Genomic DNA, 20990 nt, shown 5'->3' on the forward strand with positions numbered 1-20990 from the left:
ACACCTGGATGGACCTGGATACACCTGGGATGCACCTGGATCCACCTGGATGGACCTGAAATTCACCTGGATCGACCTGGGATACACCTGGGATGCATCTGGGATACACCTGGAGCTACCTGGATACACCTGGATACACCTGGGATGGACCTGGGATTCACCTGGATGGACCTGGAGCTACCTGGGATACACCTGGATACACCTGGATGGACCTGGGATGGACCTGGGTGCACCTGGATCTACCTGGATCTACCTGAGAGCCACCTGGAATTCACTGAAAGCCACCTGGATACCACTGGGATCCACCTGAGAACCACCTGGATCCCATTGAGATTGTCCAGGATCACCTGAAATGCACCTGGATCCCCCTAAGATCCACCTGAGACCCACCTGGGATCCCCCAGGACTCCCCTCAGCCCACCCCAGGTGGTCTCAGCTGGATCCCAGGTGGTCCCAGCCCACCCCAGGTAGTCCCAGGTGGATCTCAGGTGGATCCCAGGGAGATCCAGGTGGATCTCAGGTGGTCCCAGCCCACCCCAGGTGGATCTCAGGTGGATCCAGGTGGTCCTAGGTGGATCTCAGAGGGTCCCAGGTGCTCTCAGGTGTATCTCAGGTGTATTTCCCCCCAAATTTCTCACCTGTTATCCACAAAGGCCACAGCATAGCCCAGGGCAGGCCCAGGTGGGATTCTGGGGGATCTCAGGTGTATCTCAGGTGGATCTCAGGGGGTCCCAGCCCACCCCAAGTGTATCTCAGGTGTATCTCAGGTATTTCCCCCCAAATTTCACTCACCTGTTATCCACAAAGGCCACAGCATAGCCCAGGGCAGGGCCAGGTGGGATCCTGGGGGATCTCAGGTGTATCTCAGGTGATCCAGGTGTATCTCAGGTGCTCTCAGGTGGTCTTTCCCCCCAAATTTTGCCCAAATTTCTCACCTGTTATCCACAAAGGCCACAGCATAGCCCAGGGCAGGCCCAGGGGGGATCCTGGGGGGTCTCAGGTATATCTCAGGTGTATCTCAGGTGTATCTCAGGTGTATCTCAGGTGTATCTCAGGTGCTCTCAGGTGTATCTCAGGTGTATCTCAGGTGTATTTCCCCCCAAATTTCTCACCTGTTATCCACGAAGGCCACAGCATAGCCCAGGGCAGGCCCAGGTGGGATTCCAGCGTCCTGGAAGAACTGCAGCCACTCCGAGGTGGCTGGAAAAGGGGAAAAATGGGATTTTGGGGCAAAAAAATGGGATTTTGGGGCAAAAAAATGGGATTTTGGGGCAAAAAAATGGGATTTGGGGGAAAAAATGGGGTTTTGGGGGAAAAAAGGGTTGGGGAAAAATGGGATTTTAGGGCAAAAAAATGGGATTTTGGGGGAAAAATATGGGGTTTGGGGGAAAATATGGGGTTTTGGGGGAAAAATGGGGTTTTGGGGTGAAAACTAGGATTTGGGGGAAAAATGGATTTTGGGAGGGGAAAAACTAGGATTTGAGGCAAAAATTGAATCAGAAAAGGGAAAAAATGGGATTTGGGGGGAAAAATTTGGGGAAAAATGGGATTTTGGGGAAAATATGGAATTTTGGGAAGGGAAAAATGGGATTTTGGAGTGAAAATGGGATTTTGGGAGGGGGAAATATGGGGTTTGGGGAGAACAGATTGGGGTTTGGGGGGAAAATGGGATTTTAGGGGGAGAAATGAGATTGGAGGCAAAAAACTGGGACTTTGGGGTGAAAAACTAGGATTTGGGGGGAAAAAAATGGGATTTTGGGGGAAAAAAATGGGGTTTTGGGAGCAGGAAATGAGATTGGAGACCAAAAAAATGGGATTTTGGGTGGGGAAAAAATGGGATTTTGGAGTGAAAATGGGATTTTGAGAGGGGAAAATGAGATTTGGGGAGAAAATGGGGTTTTGGGGGGGAAAAATATGGGATTTTGGGGTGAAAAACTACAATTTAGGAGGAGAAAATGGGATTTTGGGAGGAAAACATGGGATTTTGAGGCAAAAAAAATGGGATTTTGAGAAGAAAAAATGGGATTTTGGGGTGAAAAATTGAATCGGGGAAGTGGGAAAAATGGGATTTTGGGGGAAAAAATGGGATTGGAGGGAAAAAAATAGGATTTTGGGGTGAAAAAATGGGATTTTGGGGTGAAAACGGGATTTTGGGAGAAAAATGGGATTTTGGGAGGGGAAATATATGGGATTTTGGATTGAAAATAGGATTTTGGGAGGGAAAAACTAGGATTTGAGGCGAAAAAAATGGGATTTTGAGAGGGAAAAATGGGGTTTTGGGGTGAAAAATGGGGTTTTGGGGTGAAAAAATGGGATTTTTGGATGGGGAAAATGGGATTTTGGGGGAAAAATGGGATTTTGAGAGGAGAAATCTATGGGATTTTGGGGTGAAAAATTGGGATTTGGGGGGAAAAATTGAATCGGGGAAGTGGGAAAAATGGGATTTTGGGAGAAAAATGGGATTGGAGGCAAAAAAATGGGATTTTGGGAGGGAAAAAAATAGGATTTTGGGGTGAAAAATTGGGATTTGGGGGGAAAAATCGAATCGAAAAAGTGGGAAAAAATGGGATTTTGGGGGAAAAAATGGGATTGGAGGGAAAAAAATAGGATTTTGGGGTGAAAAATTAGGATTTGGGGGGAAAACTTGAATTGGAGAAGTGGGAAAAAATGGGATTTGGGGTTGAAAATGGGATTTTAGGAGAAAAATGGGATTTTGGGAGGGGAAAGAGATGGGATTTTGGATTGAAAATAGGATTTTGGGAGGGAAAAACTAGGATTTGAGGCGAAAAAAATGGGATTTTGAGAGGGAAAAATGGGATTTTGGGGTGAAAAATGGGGTTTTGGGGCCAAAAAAAATGGGATTTGGGGGGAAAAATGGGATTTTAGGAGAAAAATGGGATTTTGGGAGGGAAAAGTGGGATTGGGGGATGGGAAAATTGGGATTTTGGGCTCAGGGAGCTCAGAGGTGACTCAGTGCAGCTGTCAGTGGGATTAACGGGAAACCAACGGGATCAGATTGCATGGGAGGGAGTTGGGATTTTGGGAGCGTTTTGGGGGGTTTTGGGGGGTTGGGATCACTTTTTGGGGGGTTTTGAGGAAATTTTGGGGTTTTGGGGGATTTTGGGGTGTTTTAATGGGAATTTTGGGGTGTTTTGGGGAATTTTGGGATGTTTTGGGGTGTTTTGTTTGGAATTTTGGGGTGTTTTGGGGGATTTGGGTTTGAGGGAATTTTGGGGTTTTTAGCAGATTTAGGCTTTGAGGAATTTTGGGGATTTTTCGGGGATTTTGGGATGTTTTGGTGAATTCGAGTTTTCGGGGATTTGGGGTGTTTTGGTTGGAATTGGGTGTTTTGAGGAATTCCGGGTCCTTTGGGGGATTTTGGGGGTTTTGGGGTCCTGGGTTGTTTGGGATTTTGGGGTCTTTGGGATAATTTGGGGGATTTGGGGTGTTTGGGGTAGTTTTGGGGATTTGGGGACTATTTGGGGTCTCTGGGGTTGTTTTTGGGGCAATGAAGGATTTTGGGAGTTTTCAATGGGAATTTTGGGTGTTTTGAGGGAATTTTTCGGGGTTTGGAGGGGATTTTGGGTGGGTTTTAGAAATTTTGGGGGATTTGAGGGAATTTTGGGGTGTTTTGGGGGAATTTCCGGGAGATTTGGGGGAATTTTGGGGTGTTTTGCTGGATTTTGGGTTTTTGGGGGAATTTTGGGGTATTTTGAGATTTTGGAATGTTTTGAGGAATTTGGAATTTGGGTGGCTTGAGGGGATTTTGGGGGGTTTGAGGAGAATTTGGGATGTTTTGGGAGAATTTTGGGGTGTTTGGGGATTGAGGGAATTTGAGGGCTTGGGAATTTTGGGGGATTTGACAAATTGGGGGAATTTTGGTGTTTTGTTTGGGATTTTGGGGTGTTTTGGGGTGTTTGAGGGGATTTTGGGGGGATTTGAGGGAATTTTGGGGTGTTTTGGGGGAATTTGGGGGATTTTGGGGTGTTTTGGTTGGAATTTTGGGTTTTTTTGGGGGATTTTGGGGATTTCTCTCACCCATGGCCGAGTTGGGTTTGGCAGAGTTGGTCAGACAGGAGCAGCCTGAGGGGTCAGTGGGGTCAGGAGAGCCCAAAGTGACCCTAAAGTGACCCTAAAGTGACCCCAAAGACCCCAAAGTGACCCCAAAGTGACCCTATAGAGCCACACTGACCCCACAGTGACCCTAAAGACCCCAAAGTGACCCTAAAGTGACCCTAAAGTGACCCTAAAGACCCCAAAGTGACCCTAAAGTGACTCTAAAGACCCTAAAGTGACCCCAAAGTGACCCCAAAGTGACCCCATAGAGCCACACTGACCCCAAAAAACCCCAAAACCCCCCAAAAAACCCATAAACCCCCAAGTTAACCCACACAAAAACCCCACAAATCCCCAAAAAATCCCCAAAAAAACCCACAAATCACCACAAAAACCCCCAAAAAACCCCACAAAACTCCACATTAATGCCACAAAACCCCAAAAAAACCAACACTAACCCCACGTTAACTCCACAAAACTCCCACAAAACCCACATTAACCCCAAAAAACCCCCAAAACAACCCAAAACCCCCACAAATCCCCACACAAAACCAAAAAAAACCCCAAAAACCCCTAAAAAAACCCCCAAAACCCAAAAAAATTCCCACAAAACCCCACAAAATCCACATTAACCCCACAAAATCCCCCAAAAAACCCACAAATCTCCACATTAGCCCCACAAAAACCCAAAAAAAAACCCCAAAAAATCCCCAAAACACCCCAAAAACCCCCCAAATCCCCACGTCAACCCCAGAAAATCCCCCAAAACCCCTCATAACCCACACAAAACCCCAAAAAACCCCATAAAAACCACAAATCTCCACATAACCCCACAAAACCCAAAAAACCCCAAAAAACCCCCAAAACCCCAAACCCCGAAACAACCCAAAACCCAAATCCCCACGTCAACCCCACAAATCCCCACAACCCCTCATAACCCCACAGAAAACCCCAAAAAACCCCAAAAAAACCCCAAAAAACCCCAAAAAAACCCCAAATTCCCTTTCCCGCTCTCACCTCTCCTCTCCCCATCCCGCCGCCGGAGGGGGGCCTCCGCCGGAAGTGACGTCATCGGGGCGCGCTGGAAGCGAGGGGCGGGGCCGGAGCGACGGAGGGCGCCGCCTAGCGGATGGAGAGCCGGACGGTACCAAAGGGGGGGAAACGGGGGGGGGAGAGACCCTAAAATGACCCTAAAATTGCCCCAAAATGACCCTAAAGTGACCCCAAAACTGCCCCAAATCCGAGTGCGGAGCGCCCGAAAAGCGACCCCAAAGGTGCGGCCGGATTGGGCCCAAAACGGCCCCGAAATTACCCAAAATTGCCTCAAAATTACCCAAAATTATCCAAAATTACCCTGAAACTGCCCAAAAATTGCCCCAAAATTACCCAAAACTGCCCTAAAACTGCCCTAAAATTGCCCCAAAACTGCCCTGAAACTGTCCCAAAAATGCCCCAAAAAAACTCCAAGACTGCCCCAAAATTACCCAAAACTGTCCCCAAATTGCCCCAAAAACTGCCCTAAAAGTGCCCCAAAAACGGCCCTAGAACTGCCCCAAAATTGGCCCTAAATTTGTCCCCAAACTGTCCCTAAACTGCCCCCAAAATTCCCCTAAAACTGCCCCAAAATTACCTCAAAACTGCCCCAAAACTGCCCTAAAAGTGCCCCAAAAACGGCCCTAAAAGTGTCCTAAAATTGCCCTAAAAATGCCCCAAAACTGCCCTAAAATTACCCAAAACTACCCCAAAATTGCCCCAAAAACTGCCCTAAAAGTGTCCTAAAATTGCCCTAAAACTGCCCTAAAATTGTCCCCAAACGGCTCTAAATTTGTCCCCAAACTGGCCCTAAACTGACCCTAAATTGTCCCCAAACTGACCCTAAATTGTCCCCAAACTGACCCTAAATTGTCCCCAACTTGGCCCTAAACTTGTCCCGAAAAGGTCCCAAAACGACCCTAAATGTGTCCCAAACCCAACCCCAAATGTGTCCCCAAACTGTCCCCAAAGTGACTCTAAATTTGTCCCCAAACTGTCCCCAAACTGACCCTAAACTGACCCCAAACTGTCCCCAAATTTTCCCCAAATTGTCTCTAAATTTGTCCCCAAACTGACCCTAAACTGTCCCCAAACTGTCCCCAAACTGTCCCTAAACTGACCCTAAATTGACCCCAAACTGTCTCCAAAGTGACTCTAAATTTGTCCCCAAAACGACCTTAAATTTGTCCCCAAACTGTCCCCAAAACGACCCTAAACTATCCCCAAAGTGGCTCCAAATTTGTCCCCGAATTGGCTCTAAATGTGTCCCCAAACTGACTCTAATTTTGTCCCCAAAACGACCCCAAATGTGTCCCCAAACTGACCCTAAACGTGTCCCAAACCCAACCCCAAACTGGCTCTAAATTTGTCCCCAAACTGACCCCAAACTGTCCCCAAACTTGTCCCCAAACTGTCCCCACCCTGTCCTGTCCCCGCCGAGCCCCGCCCAGCCCGAGGTGACCAAACCCCAAATTTTGGGATGACGTCCTTCCTGTCCCTCCCCGGAGCTGGCAGCGTGTGGGGCGAGAGGGTTGGGATTTGGGGTTTTGGGATTTTGGGAGTTTTATGGGATTTTGGGAAGTTTTTGGGGTTTTGGGAAGTTTTTGGGGTTTTGGGAAGTTTTTGGGGTTTTGGGAAGTTTTTGGGGTTTTGGGGATTATTTGGGGTTTTGGGGTTTTGGGATTTTGGGAATTGTTTTGGATAATTTGGGGAATTTTTTTGGGTTTGGGGAACTTTTTGGGATTTTGGGAAGTTTTTGGGGGATTTGGGGTTTTGGGAATTTTATGGGATTTGGGGAATTTATGGGATTTTGAGAAGTTTTTGGGGATTTGGGGATTATTTGGGGTTTTGGGGTTTTGGGATTTTGGGAATTGGTTTGGATAATTTGGGGAATTTTTTTGGGTTTTGAGTATTTTTTGGGATTTTGGGAAGTTTTTGGGGGATTTGGGGTTTTGGGGTTTTGGGATTTTGGGAATTATTTGGGAATTTGGGGATTTGGGGTTTTGGGGATTTTGGGGTTTTGGGATTTTGGGAAGTTTTTGGGAATTTGGGAATCATTTGGGAGTTTGGGGTTTTGGGATTTTGGGAATTGTTTTGGATTTGGGGAATTTTTTTGGGGTTTGGGAAGTTTTTGGGGGATTTGGGAATTTGGGGTTTTGGGAATTTTATGGGATTTTGGGAAGTTTTATGGGATTTTGGGAATTTTTGGGGGATTTTGGGAAGTTTTGGGAATTTGGGAAGTATTTGGGGTTTTGGGGTTTTGGGATTTTGGGAATTGTTTTGGATTTTGGGAATTTTTTTGGGAATTTTTTTGGGTTTTGGGAAGTTTTTGGGGAATTTGGGGTTTTGGGAATTATTTGGGATTTTGGGAATTATTTGGGAATTTGGGGATTTTGGGGTTTTGGGAATTGTTTTGGATTTGGGGAATTGTTTTGGATTTTGGGAAGTTTTTGGGAGTTTGGGAATTTGGGGTTTTGGGAATTTTATGGGATTTTGGGAAGTTTTATAGGATTTTGGGAATTTTTGGGGGATTTTGGGAAGTTTTGGGAATTTGGGAATTATTTGGGAGTTTGGGGTTTTGGGATTTTGGGAATTGTTTTGGATTTTGGGAATTTTTTTGGGAATTTTTTGGGGTTTTGGGAAGTTTTTGGGGAATTTGGGGTTTTGGGAATTATTTGGGATTTTGGGAATTATTTGGGAATTTGGGGATTTGGGGATTTTGGGGTTTTGGGAATTGTTTTGGACTTTGGGAAGTTTTTGGGATTTTGGGAATTATTTGGGAGTTTGGGAAGTTTTTGGGAGTTTGGGAATTATTTTGGGTTTGGGGAATTTTTTGGGATTTTGGGAAGTTTTGGGAATTTGGGAATTTGGGTTTGGGTTTGGGATTTGGATTTGGGAATTTGGGTTTTGGGAATATTTGGGAATTTTGGTTTGGGATTTTGGGAAGTTTTGGGAATTTGGGAATTATTTGGGAGTTTGGGGTTTTGGGATTTTGGTATTTGGGAATTTGGGGATTTTGGGAATTTGGGGTTTTGGGATTCGGGGATTGGGGAATTTGGGCTTTTGGGAATTCGGGATTTTGGGAATTTGGGATTTTGGGGTTTTAGGATTTGGGGAATTTGGGATTTTGGGGTTTTTGGGGTTTTTCCCTGCCCTGCACCCCAAACTCCTGTGGGACAAATCCGGATTTTCCTGTTGCAGCCTCGGGCAGGGATGAAGCTGGGCGGAGCCACCGAGCAGGTAGGGCTGGAGATCCCAAAATCCACATCTGGAGATCCCAAAATCCACATCTGGAGATCCCAAAATCCCAAAATTCACATCCCAAAAATCCACATCCCAAAATTCCACATCTGGGGCTGCTGGGGATCCCAAAAACCCACATCTGGACACCCCAAAAACCCCACAAAACCCAAAAAAAAAACCCCAAAACCCCCCAAAAAACCCACAAAACCCCGACAAAACCTAAAAAAAACCCAAAACCCCCACATTAACCCCAAAAAACCCACATTAACCCCCAAAAACCCCACAAAATTCCCCACAAAACCCCCCAAAAAACCCACAAAAACCACATTAACCCCAAAAAACCCCAAAAAAACCCAAAAAACCCCACAAAAACCCAAAAACAACTCAAAAACCCCCACAAAACTCCACATTAACCCCAAAAAAAACCCCCAAAATTCCCAAAAAACCCACAAAAACCCAAAAAAAACCCCGAAAAAACCCACAAAACCCCCACAAAATCCCACATTTACCCCACAAAACCCCAAAAAAACCCACAAAACCCCCAAAAAACCCACAAACCCCCAAAAAAAACCATATTAACCCCAAAAAACCCCATAAAACCCCAAAAAACCCCACAAAATTTCCCACAAAACCCCCAAAAAACCCAAAAAACCCACAAAAACCACATTAACCCCGCATTAACCCCAAAAACCCAAAAAAACCCCAAAAAACCCCAAAAAACCCCCCAAAAACCCAAAACCAACCCAAAAACCCCCCAAAACTCCGCGTTAACCCCAAAAACCCACAAAATTCTCCACAAAATTCCACAAAACCCAAAAAACCCCATTAACCCCAAAAAACCCCACAAAATTCCCACAAAAACCCCAAAACCCCCAAAAACCCCCACAAAACCCAAAAAAACCCAAAAAATTCCCAAAACCCCAAAAACCCCAAAACAAAAAAACCCCAAAAAACCAAAACCCCACCAAAACAAAAACCCAAAAAACCAAAACAAAAACCCAAAAAATCCCAAAAAACCCAAAAAAACCCCCAACAAAACCCCCAAATAAAAAAACCCAAAACCCCAAAACCAACAACAAAAAACCCCCAAAATACCCAAACCCCCAAAAACCCCCAAAAACCCCAAATTCCCCCCAAAATTCCCCCCAAATTTCTCTCCTCAGCTCCCTGGCCGCACTGCACTCTTCACCATCCTCTCGGTGATCTTCTTCCTCCTCACCTTCCTCCTCCTCCTCCACCTGCGGCTCACCTGTGACACCTGGGGGGACACTGGTGACACTGGTGACACTGCCACCTGCCGTGGGGACACCTGGGGGGACACTGCTGGCACCTCCCGTGGGGACACCTGGGGGGACACTGCTGGCACCTCCTGTGGGGACACCTGCAGGTAGGACGGGTTTGGGGACACCTGTGACACCTGGGGGGACACCTGTGGGGACACTGATGACACTGCCACCTCCCGTGGGGACACCTGTGGGGACACTGCTGGCACTGGTGGCACCTCCTGTGGGGACACCTGTGGGTAGGACAGGTTTGGGGACACCTGTGGGGACACCTGGGACACCTGTGGGGACATCTGTGACACTGCCACCTCCTGTGGGGACACCTGGGGGGACACTGCCACCTCCCGTGGGGACACCAGGGACACCTGTGACACCTGTGGGGACACCTGTGGGGACACCTGTGGGGACACCTGTGGGGACACTGGTGGCACTGCCACCTCCTGTGGGGACACCTGTGGGGACACCTGTGGGGACACTGGTGACACTGCCACCTCCTGTGGGGACACCTGTGACACCTATGGGGACACCTGGGGGGACACCTGTGGGGACACCTGTGGGGACAGCAGTGACACTGCCACCTCCTGTGGGGACACCTGTGGGGACACCTGCAGGTAGGACAGGTTTGGGGACACCTGTGGGGACACTGATGGCACTGCCACCTCCTGCGGGGACACCTGCAGGTAGAACGGCTTTGGGGACAAAGGTGACACCCCCAAAAATTCGGGATTTCCCCCAAAATTTGGGTTTTAAAAAAAAAAAAAAATTTGGGATTTTTCAAAAAAGAAAATTGGGGATTTTTCAAAAAATAATTCAGGATTTCCCCAAAAAATTCAGGATTTCCCGCAAAATTTGGGATTAAAAAAAAAAAAATTAGGGATTTTTAAAAAAAAAAAAATTGGGGATTTTTCAAAAAATAATTCAGGATTTCCCAAAAAATTTGGGATTTCCTGCAAATTTTGGGATTTTTCAAAAAAAATTTGGGAATTTAAAAAAAAAATTTGGGATTTTTCCCAAAAATTCGGGATTTCAAGAAATTTGGGATTCCCCAAAAAAATTGCGATTTCCCCCAAAATTAGGGATTTTTCAAAAAAAAGATTTGGGATTTTTAAAAAAAAAATTTGGGATTTTTTCCCAAAAATTCGAGATTTCTCAAAAAAATTCGGGATTTTCCCCCAAAATTTGGAATTCTTCCCCCAAAATTCAGGATTTTTCCCCCAAATTTTGGGATTTTCCCCCAAAATTCAGGATTTTCCCCCCAAATTCGGGATTTTTCCCCAAAATTGAATTTTCCCCAAAATTTGGGATTTTCCCCCCAAAATTCACGATTTTCCCCCCAAACTTGGGGATTTTTTCCCCCAAAATAGAGTTTTTCCCCAAATTCGGAATTTTCCCGAAATTCAGTTTCTTCCAATTTGGATTTCCAAAATTTAGGATTTTCCCCAATTCAGGATTTTTCCCCAAAATGCACGATTTTTCCCCCAAAATTCAGGATTTTTCCCCCAAAATTCGGGATTTTTCCCCCAAAATTCAGGATTTTTCCCCCAAAATTCGGAATTTTTCCCCCAAAATTCACGATTTTTCCCCCAAAATTCAGGATTTTTTCCCAAAATTCACGATTTTTCCCCCAAAAAATTTGGGATTTTTTTCCCCAGGATCGTTCTGGTGGAGAGCATCCCCAGGGGATGTCCCTTGGCTCTTCTGGGAATTTTTGGGAACAATTTGGGGAATTTTGGGGAATTTTTGGGAACAACTTGGAGGAGGAGGAGGAGGAGGAGGATGGGAATGGTTTTTTTTCCTGTTGGAAATTCTGGGATTTGGGGAAAGAAATGGTGATTTTGATAGGAAAAAAATGGGAATTTTGGGGAAAAAACTGGGAATTTGGGGGAAAAAAATTGGGAATTTTGGGGAAAAAAGTTGGGAATTCAAAATGTATGTATTTAAAATCTAACCCTTTGTCGTGGATCGGTTAAGGAGAATTAGAATATTCAAAATACATATATTTTTCAAAAAAAAATTCGGGGTTTTTCGCCCAAAAGTCGGAATTTTTCCCCCAAAACTTCACGATTTTCCCCAAAATTCACGATTTTTCCCCCAAAAAATTTGGGATTTTTTCCCCAGGATCGTTCTGGTGGAGAGCATCCCCCAGGGGATGTCCTTTGGCTCTCCTGTCCCCAAACCATCCACCTTCGGGGCGTGGCTGCAGCTGGGAATTTTTGGGGAATTTTGGGGATTTTTGGGAACAATTTGGAGGAGGAGGAGGAGGAGGATGGGAATTCTGGGATTTGGGGAAAGAAATGGTGATTTTGATGGGAAAAAACTGGGAATTTTGGGGAAAAAACTGGGAATTTGGGGGAAAAAAATCGGGAATTTTGGGGAAAAAAGTTGGGAATTCAAAATGTATGTATTTAAAATCTAATCCTTTGTTGCGGATCAGTTAAGGAGAATTAGAATATTCAAAATACATATATTTTTCAAAAAAAAAAATCGGGATTTTTTCCCCCAAAATTCAGGATTTTTCCCCCAAAACTTCGCGATTTCCCCCAAAAAATTCAGGATTTTCCCCCAAAAAATTTGGGATTTTTTTCCCCAGGATCGTGCTGGTGGAGAGCATCCCCCAGGGGATGTCCTTTGGCTCTTCTGGGAATTTTTGGGAACAATTTGGGGGATTTTGGGAATTTTTGGGAACAATTTGGAGGAGGAGGAGGAGGAGGATGGGAATTCTGGGATTTGGGGAAAGAAATGGTGATTTTGATGGGAAAAAACGGGAGTTTTGGGGAAAAAACTGGGAATTTGGGGGAAAAAAATTGGGAATTTTGCAGAAAAAACATGAATTTTGGGGAAAAAAAAATTGGGAATTCAAAATGTGTGTATTTAAAATCTAACTCCTTGTCTTAGATTGGTTAAAGAGAGTTAGAATATTCGAAATACATCTATTTTTCAAAAAAAAAATCGCGATTTTTCCCCCAAAATTCGGCATTTTTCCCCCAAAACTTCACAATTTTCCCCAAAATTCACGATTTTTCCCCAAAAAATTTGGGATTTTTTTCCCCAGGATCGTTCTGGTGGAGAGCATCCCCCAGGGGATGTCCTTTGGCTCTCCTGTCCCCAAACCATCCACCTTCGGGGCGTGGCTGCAGCTGCTGAGCTCGGCTGGCCGCAGGGTGGACATTGCCTCCTTCTACTGGACACTCACCAACCAGGACACGGGAACACGGGAGCCCAGCGCTGACCAGGTGGGGTGGGAGATTTCCCTGGGTTTTTGGGGAAAATTTGGGAAAATTGGGGATTTTGGGGGAAAAATTGGGGAAAAATTCGGGGATTTGGGGGGATTTTGGGAGGAGTTTGGGGGAAAAATTGGGGAAAAAATGGGGGAGATAGGGGAAAAATTGGGGAAGAATTGGGAGTTTAGGGGAAAAATTGGGGATTTTGGGGGAAAAATTGGGGAAAAAATGGGGAAAAAATGGGGGAGTTAGGGGAAAAATTGGGGAAGAATTGGGAGTTTAGGGGAAAATTTGGGGAAGAATTGGGAGTTTAGGGGAAAATTTGGGGAAGAATTGGGAGTTTAGGGAAAATTTGGGGAATTTTGGGGAAAAATTGGGGAAAAATGGGGAATTTAGGGGAAAATGGGAATTTTGGGGATTTGGGGGATTTGGGGGAATTTGGGGGAATTTTGGGAGTTTCGGGGGAATTATTGGGGAAAAATGGGGGAGTTTGGGGAAAATTTGGGGAAGAATTGGGGAAAAATTGGGGGAGAATTGGGAGTTTAGGGGAAAATTTGGGGAATTTTGGGAAAATGGGAGTTTAGGGGAAAATTTGGGGAATTTTGGGAAAAAATTGGGGAATTTTGGGAAAATGGGAGTTTAGGGAAAATTTGGGAATTTGGGAAAAATTGGGAATTTAGGGAAAATTTGGGGAATTTTGGGGGATTTGGGGAAAATTGGGAAATTTAGGGGAAAAATGGGGAATTTTGGGGATTTGGGATTTGGGGGTTGGGGGAATTTTGGGAATTTCGGGAAATTTGGGGGAAAAATGGGGAGTTTGGGGAAAATTTGGGGATTTTGGGGAAAAATTTGGTGGGAAAATTGGGGAAATTTGGAGAATTTTGGGAAAATTGGGGAGTTTAGGGAAAATTTGGGGATTTGGGGGAATTTTGGGAAAAATTTGGGAATTTGGGGGGTTTGGGGGAATTTGGGAAAGATTTGGGGATTTTGGGGAAAAATGGGGGAATTTGGGGAAAATTTGGGGATTTTGGGGGATTTGGAGAATTTTGGAAAAAATTTGGGGTCTTTGGGGGGAATTTGGGAAAATTTTGGGAGTTTAGGGGAAAATTTGGGGAATTTAGGCGAAATCTGGAGGAAAAGCGGTGGGAAAACGGGGGAAATTTGGGGAATTTTTGGGACCAATTTGGGGAATTTTTGGGGACAATTTGGGAACAATTTGGGGAATTTTTGGGAACAATTTAGAGGATTCTGGAATTTTGGGGAGAATTTGAGAATTTTGAGGACAATTTAATTTTGGGAGTTTTGGGGAATTTTTGGGGACAATTTGGGAACAATTTGGGGAATTTTTGGGAACAATTTAGAGGATTCTGGGGAATTTTTGGGGAGAATTTTGGAGAATTTTTGAGGACAATTTGGCGAATTTTTGGGGAATTTTTGGGGAATTTTTGAGCGCAATTTGGGAACAATTTTTGGGGAATTTTTGGGGACAACTTGGCGAATTTTTGGGGAATTTTTGGGAATTTTTGTGGAATTTTTGAGGACAATTTGGGGAATTTTTGGGGAATTTTTTGGGAATTTTTGGGCGCAATTTGGCAAATTTTTGGGGAATTTTTGGGCGCAATTTGGCGAATTTTTGGGGAATTTTTGGCGAATTTTGGGCGAATTTTTGGGGAATTTTTGGGGACAATTTGGCGAATTTTTGGCGAATTTTTGGGGAATTTTTGGGAATTTTTGGGCGCAATTTGGTGAATTTTTGGGGAATTTTTGGGGAATTTTTGGGCACAATTTGGGGAATTTTTGGGCACAATTTGGGGAATTTTTGGGGAATTTTTGGGCGCAATTTGGCGAATTTTTGCGGAATTTTTTGGGAATTTTTGGGCGCAATTTGGCGAATTTTTGGGGAATTTTTGGGGAATTTTTGGGCGCAATTTGGCGAATTTTTGGGGTATTTTTTGGGAATTTCTGGGCGCAATTTGGCGAATTTTTGGCGAATTTTTGGGGAATTTTTGGGAATTTTTGGGCGCAATTTGGTGAATTTTTGGGGAATTTTTGCGGAATTTTTGGGCACAATTTGGGGAATTTTTGGGCACAATTTGGCGAATTTTTGGGGAATAATTGGGCGCAATTTGGTGAATTTTTGGGGACAATTTGGGGAATTTTTGGGGCCCATTTTTGGGGGTCTCCCGGTGACTTTGGGGCCGCCAGGGGGAGCGGATCCTGGCGGAGCTGCTGCGGCTGCCCCAGCGCGGGGTCACTCTGCGCGTCGCGGTCAGCGCGCCTTCCGCCAGAGCGCCGCTGGACGATCTGCTGGCCTTGCAGCGCAGCGGTCAGTGAGGGGGCTGGGGGGTCTTGGGGGTCTTGGGGGGTCTTGGGGGGGAGATCTCAGGGTCTCGGGGATCTCGGGAGGTTTCCTCTGGGGGTCTCGGGGTTTTGGGGGTCTTGGAGGGTCTTGAGGTCTCGGGGGTTTTCTCTAAGGGTCTTGGGGGTCTTGGGGGTCTTTTCGGGGTCTCAGGGGTCTGGGGTGTCTGAGGGTCTCAGGGGTCTCGGGGGCTCTTGAGGGTCTCGGGGGTCTCAGGGGTCTCACGGGATCTCGGGAGGTCCTCAGGGGTCTCAGAGGGTCCAAGGGTTCTTGGGGTCTCTCGGGGTCCCAGGAGTCAGTCCAGAGGTTCTCCTCAGGGGTCTTGGGGGATCTCAGAGGGTCTTCGGGGATCTCAGGAGATCTCGGGGTCTTTCAGGGTCTCCTCTGGGGGTCTCAGGGGGTCTTGGGGGTCTTCTCGGGGTTCTTGGGGGTCTTCTCGGGGGTCTCAGGGGGTCTCGGGGTCTTGGGGATCTCAGGGGGTCTGGGGGTCTCCTTGGGGGTCTTGGGGGATCTCAGGAGGTCTTGGAGGGTTTCCTCTGGGGGTCTTGGGATTCTTGGGGGGTCTTGGGGGATCTTCTCGGGGGGTCTCGGAGGCTCTTGAGGGTCTCAGGGTGTCTCCTCTGGGGGTCTCAGGCGATCTTGGGGGTCTCAGGAGGTCTCAGGGGTCTTGGTGGTCTCGGGGTCTTGGGGGTCTTCTCAGGGTTCTTGGGGGTCTTGGGCGATCTTCTCTCAGGGGTCTCGGAGGGTCTTGAGGGTCTCAGGGGTCTTGGGGGATCTTGGGGGTTTTCCTCTGGGGGTCTCGGGGTTTTGGGGAGTCTTCTTGGGGTTCTTGGGGGTCTTGGAGGGTCTTGGGGGGTCTTGGGGGGTCTTGAGGGTCTCAGGGGTCTTGGGGGTCTTGGGTTTTCTCTGGGGGTCTCGGGGGTTTTGGGAGTCTTCTTGGGGTTCTTGGGGGTCTTGGAGGGTCTTGGGGGTCTCGAGGGTCTCAGAGGGTCTTGGGGGTCTTAGGTTTTTCTCTGGGGTCTCGGGGGATCTTGGGGAATCTGGGGAGGTCTCCTCTGGGGGTCTCAGGGGTTTTCCTCTGGGGTCTCAGGGAGTTTTGGAGGGTCTCCTCTGGCGGGTCTCGGGGGTCTCAGGGGGTCTCCTCAGGGGGATCTTGGGGGATCTCAGGGGTCTTGGAAGATCTCAGAGGTCTCAGGGGTCTTCTCGGGGGATCTCCAGGGGTTTTTCTCTGGGGGTCTTCGGGGTCTTGAGGGATCTCAGGGGTCTCAGGGGGTCTCAGGGGTCTCTGGGGGTCTCAGGGGTCTCTGGGGGTCTCAGGGGTCTCTGGGGGTCTCAGGGGGTCAGTCCCACCTGTCCCCCCCCGCAGGTGCAGCCGTGCGCTCCGTGGACCTGCCGCGGCTCACCGGCGGCATCCTGCACACCAAGTTCTGGCTGGTGGACGGCAAACACCTCTACCTGGGCAGCGCCAACATGGACTGGAGGTCCTTGACCCAGGTGGGCAGTGACCAGCGGGTGGTCAGTCCTGGTGGGGTGGTGTGGTGGTCAGGGGGTGGGGACAAATGTCATGGTGACAGTGTGACATCCAATGGGTGGTGACAAATGTCACGGTGACAATGTGGAACCCACGGTGTCCACCTCTACCTGGGCAGTGCCAACATGGACTGGAGGTCCTTGACCCAGGGGGGTGGTCAGTCCTGGTGGGGTGGTGTGGAGGTCAGGGAGTGGGGACAGATGTCACAGTGACAGTGTGACATCCAATGGGTGGTGACAAACAGCATGGTGACAGTGTGACATCCAATGGATGGCATCCACCTCTACCTGGGCATGGAGGTCCTTGACCCAGGTGGGCAGTGACCAGGGGGTGGTCAGTCCTGGTGGGGTGGTGTGGAGGTCAGGGGGTGGGGACAAATGTCACGGTGACAGTATGACATCCAGTGGGTGGTGACAAATGTCACGGTGACAATGTGGAACCCAATGGGTGGTGACAAATGTCATGGTGACAATGTGATATCCAATGAGTGGTGACAAACAACATGGTGACAATGTGGAATCCAACGGGATTGTCCCAAAACCCAATGGGATTGTCCCAAAAGCCAAGGGAGATGGTGCCACACCTGATGGGATTGTCACCAAAACCCAAGGGAGATGGTGCCACCAAACCCAATGGATGTCACCAAACCCAACAGGATTGTCCCGAAACCCAAGGGATTGTCCCAAAACCCAAGGGAGATGGTGGCAGACCCAGCAGATGTCACCAAACCCAACGGGATTGTCCCAAAACCCAATGGGATTGTCCCAAAAAGGGAGATGGTGCCAGACCCAGTGGATGTCACCAAACCCAATGGGATTGTCCCAAAACCCAAGGGAGATGTCACCAAACCAATGGGATTGTCCCAAACCTAACGGGATTGTCCCAAAATCCAAGGGAGATATCACCAAACCCAATGGATGTCACCAAACCCAATGGGATTGTCCCAAAACTCAACAGGATTGTCCCAAAACCCAATGGGATTGTCCCCAAACCCAAGGGAGATGGTGTTACCAAACCCAACGGGATTGTCCCAAAACCAATGGGATTGTCCCAAAGCCCAAGGAATTGTCCCCAAAACCCAAGGGACATGGTGCCACACCCAGCAGATGTCACCACACCCAATGGGATTGTCCCAAAACCCAACGGGATTGTCCCAAAACCCAACGGGATTGTCCCAAAACCCAACGGGATTGTCCCAAAACCCAAGGGATTGTCCCAAAACCCAACGGGATTGTCCCAAAACCCAACGGGATTGTCCCAAAACCCAAGGGATCATCCCAAAACCCAACGGGATTGTCCCAAAACCCAATGGGATTGTCCCAAAACCCAAGGCACATGCTGCCACACCCACCAGCTGTCACCCAACCCAACGGCATTGTCACCAACCCGGCCTCACCGCGCTTCTTCCCCAAATTTGGGTTCTTCTGCCCCAAATTTGGGTTTTTCTCCCCCGAATCCGGGGTGCCGCCGGCCGCAGGTGAAGGAGCTCGGCGTCGCCGTCTACAACTGCAGCTGCCTGGCCGAGGATTTGGGGAAAATCTTTGAGGCCTACTGGGCACTGGGCGTCCCCGAGGCGTCCATCCCCACGCCGTGGCCGGACAATTACTCCACGTCCTTCAACGCGGAGACGCCGCTGGACGTGGCGCTCAACGAGACTGCGGCCGCTGTCTACTTCTCGGTACGGGTTGGGGTCAGTGCCAGGCTGACCATGCCAGGCTGACCATGTTGGGCTGACCGTGCCAGGGGTGGCCGTGCTGGGGTGGCCATGCCAGGCTGACAATGCCAGGCTGACTATGCCAGGCTGACCGTGCCAGGGGTGACCATGCCAGGGGTGGCCATGCCAGGGCTGACCATACCAGGCTGACCATGCCAGGGCTGACAATGCCAGGGCTGACCATACCAGGCTGACCATGCCAGGGCTGACCATGCCAGAGCTGACTGTGTCAGGCTGACCATGCCAGGCTGACCATGCCTGGCTGACCATGCCAAGCCTGACCATGCCAGGGCTGACCGTGCCAGGCTGACCATGCCATGGCTGACTGTGCCAGGCTGACCATGCCAGGCTGACCATACCAAGGCTGACCATGCCAGGGGTGACCGTGCTGGGGCTGACCATGCCAGGCTGACTGTACCAGGCTGACCATGCCAGGCTGCCCATCCCAGGCTTGCCCACACCAAAGTCCATCCCACGCCAACCCTCCCTGCAGAGCTCCCCACCCTCCCTCTGCCCCGCCGGCCGCACTCAGGACCTGGACGCCCTGCTGTCGGTCATCGACGGCGCCGAGTCCTTCGTGGACGTGGCGGTGATGAGCTACCTGCCCAGCACCGAGTTCTCGCGGCCCGAGCGCTTCTGGCCGGCCATCGATGACCGCCTGCGCCGGGCCGTGTTCGAGCGCGGGGTGACCGTCCGGCTGCTGGCCGGCTGCTGGCGCCACAGCCGAGCCACCATGTTCCCCTTCCTCAAGTCGCTCGCCGCCGTCGCCGACAACCACACGCGGTACCACGTGGAGGTGGTGGGTACCAGGGGTGGTCAGTTTGGGGTGATGGTCAGTTTGGGGTGATGGTCAGTTTGGGGTGATGGTCACTTTGGGGTGATGGTCAGTTTGGGGTGATGGTCACTTTGGGGGGTGACAGTCACTTTGGGGTGATGGTCACTTTGGGAGTGATGGTCAGTTTGGGGTGGTGGTCAGTTTGGGGTGATGGTCAGTTTGGGGTGATGGTCACTGTGGGGGTGATGGTCAGTTTGGGGGTGATGGTCACTTTGGGGGCTGACGGTCACTTTGGGGTGATGGTCACTGTGGGGTGGTGGTCAGTTTGGGGTGATGGTCACTTTGGGGTGATGGTCAGTTTGGGGGTGATGGTCACTTTGGGGGGTGATGGTCACTTTGGGGTGATGGTCACTTTGGGGTGATGGTCAGTTTGGGGTGATGGTCACTTTGGGGGTTGACAGTCCCTTTGGGGGGGGTGACAGTCCCTCCAGCAGCAGGTGACAGTCCCTCCAGAAGCAGGTGACAGCCCCTCAGAAGCAGGTGACAGCCCCTCCAGAATCAGGTGACAGTCCCTCCAGCAGCAGGTGACAGCCCCTCTGGGAGGTGACAGCCCCTCAGCAGCAGGTGACAGTCCCTCTGGGAGGTGACAGCCCCCTCAGCAGCAGGTGACAGTCCCTCCAGCAGCAGGTGACAGCCCCCTCAGCAGCAGGTGACAGTCCCTCTGGGAGGTGACAGCCCCTCCAGCAGCAGGTGACAGCCCCTCAGAATCAGGTGACAGCCCCCTCAGCAGCAGGTGACAGCCCCCTCAGCAGCAGGTGACAGTCCCCTCAGAATCAGGTGACAGCCCCTCCAGCAGCAGGTGACAGCCCCCTCAGCAGCAGGTGACAGTCCCCTCCCGCCGCAGCGCCTGTTCCTGGTCCCGGCCAGCGCCGCCCAGGCTCGCATTCCCTTCGCGCGCGTCAACCACAACAAGTACATGGTGACCGACAAGGCAGCCTACGTGGGTGAGCGCCGGCCGGGGGGCGCGGCGAGGGGGCTCCGGGGTGCATCCCCCCGCTCCCCTCCCCAAAATCTCCCGCAGGGACGTCCAACTGGTCCGGGGACTACTTCGAGCGCACGGCGGGCTCGGCGCTGGTGGTGGCCCAGCCCGGGGACAGCGAGGGGACGTTCCGGGAGCAGCTGCAGGAGGTGTTCGAGAGGGACTGGAGCTCCCAGTACAGCGTGGACATCGGCGACACCGAGGGCTGGGCCAGCCGCTGCGGGCCCCGGTAGCGCCGAGGGGACCCGGCGGGGGGTGGAGTTTTTGGGGGGAAAACCAAGAGAAATGGGATTTTGTGGAGATTGTGGTGTCGTGGTTGAGGTTGTTCGTGACCTGGATCCTTTATTGCCATCCCTGCTCCCCCAAAATTCCTCCCTGGATCCCTTATTCCCATCCCTGCTCCCCCAAACTCCTCTCTGGATCCATTATTCCCATCCCTGATCCCCAAAATTCCTCCCTTATTCCCATCCCTGCTCCCCCAAACTCCTCCCAGGACACCTTATTCCCATCCCTGCTCCCCCAAACTCCTCCCTGGATCCCTTATTCCCATCCCTGCTCCCCCAAACCCCTCTCTGGACCCTTTATTCCCATCCCTGCTCCCCCAAACTCCTCCCTTATTCCCATCACACTCCCCCAAACCCCTCCCGGGACCCCCCAGCCCCATCCCTGCTCCCCCAAATTTCTCCCTGGATCACTTATTCCCATCCCTGCTCCCCCAGATTCCTCCCTGGACCCTT

The 20990-nt window shown here is 49.6% G+C and overlaps 1 protein-coding gene and 1 long non-coding RNA gene across 2 annotated transcripts in view; one reads left to right on the forward strand and one right to left on the reverse strand.

Annotated features, from left to right (window-relative positions):
* LOC146424030 (uncharacterized) overlaps nucleotides 1-20990 on the reverse strand; it is a 99344-nt gene that overhangs the window by 12889 nt on the left and 65465 nt on the right. The window lies entirely within an intron of this gene.
* PLD3 (phospholipase D family member 3) lies at nucleotides 5171-20553 on the forward strand. Its single transcript, XM_085043997.1, has 11 exons — nucleotides 5171-5200; nucleotides 8290-8328; nucleotides 9495-9718; nucleotides 10235-10294; nucleotides 12667-12847; nucleotides 15041-15161; nucleotides 16561-16688; nucleotides 18203-18403; nucleotides 18933-19238; nucleotides 20119-20218; nucleotides 20296-20553. Exons 1-11 carry the CDS (start codon nucleotides 5186-5188, stop codon nucleotides 20484-20486), a joined length of 1566 nt encoding a protein of 521 aa, XP_084900123.1. The 5' UTR covers nucleotides 5171-5185; the 3' UTR covers nucleotides 20487-20553.

The sequence above is a fragment of the Lichenostomus cassidix genome, unplaced genomic scaffold, assembly GCF_008360975.1.
Source record: "Lichenostomus cassidix isolate B80296 unplaced genomic scaffold, HeHo_3.0 HiC_scaffold_35, whole genome shotgun sequence".
Lineage (NCBI taxonomy): Eukaryota > Metazoa > Chordata > Aves > Passeriformes > Meliphagidae > Lichenostomus > Lichenostomus cassidix.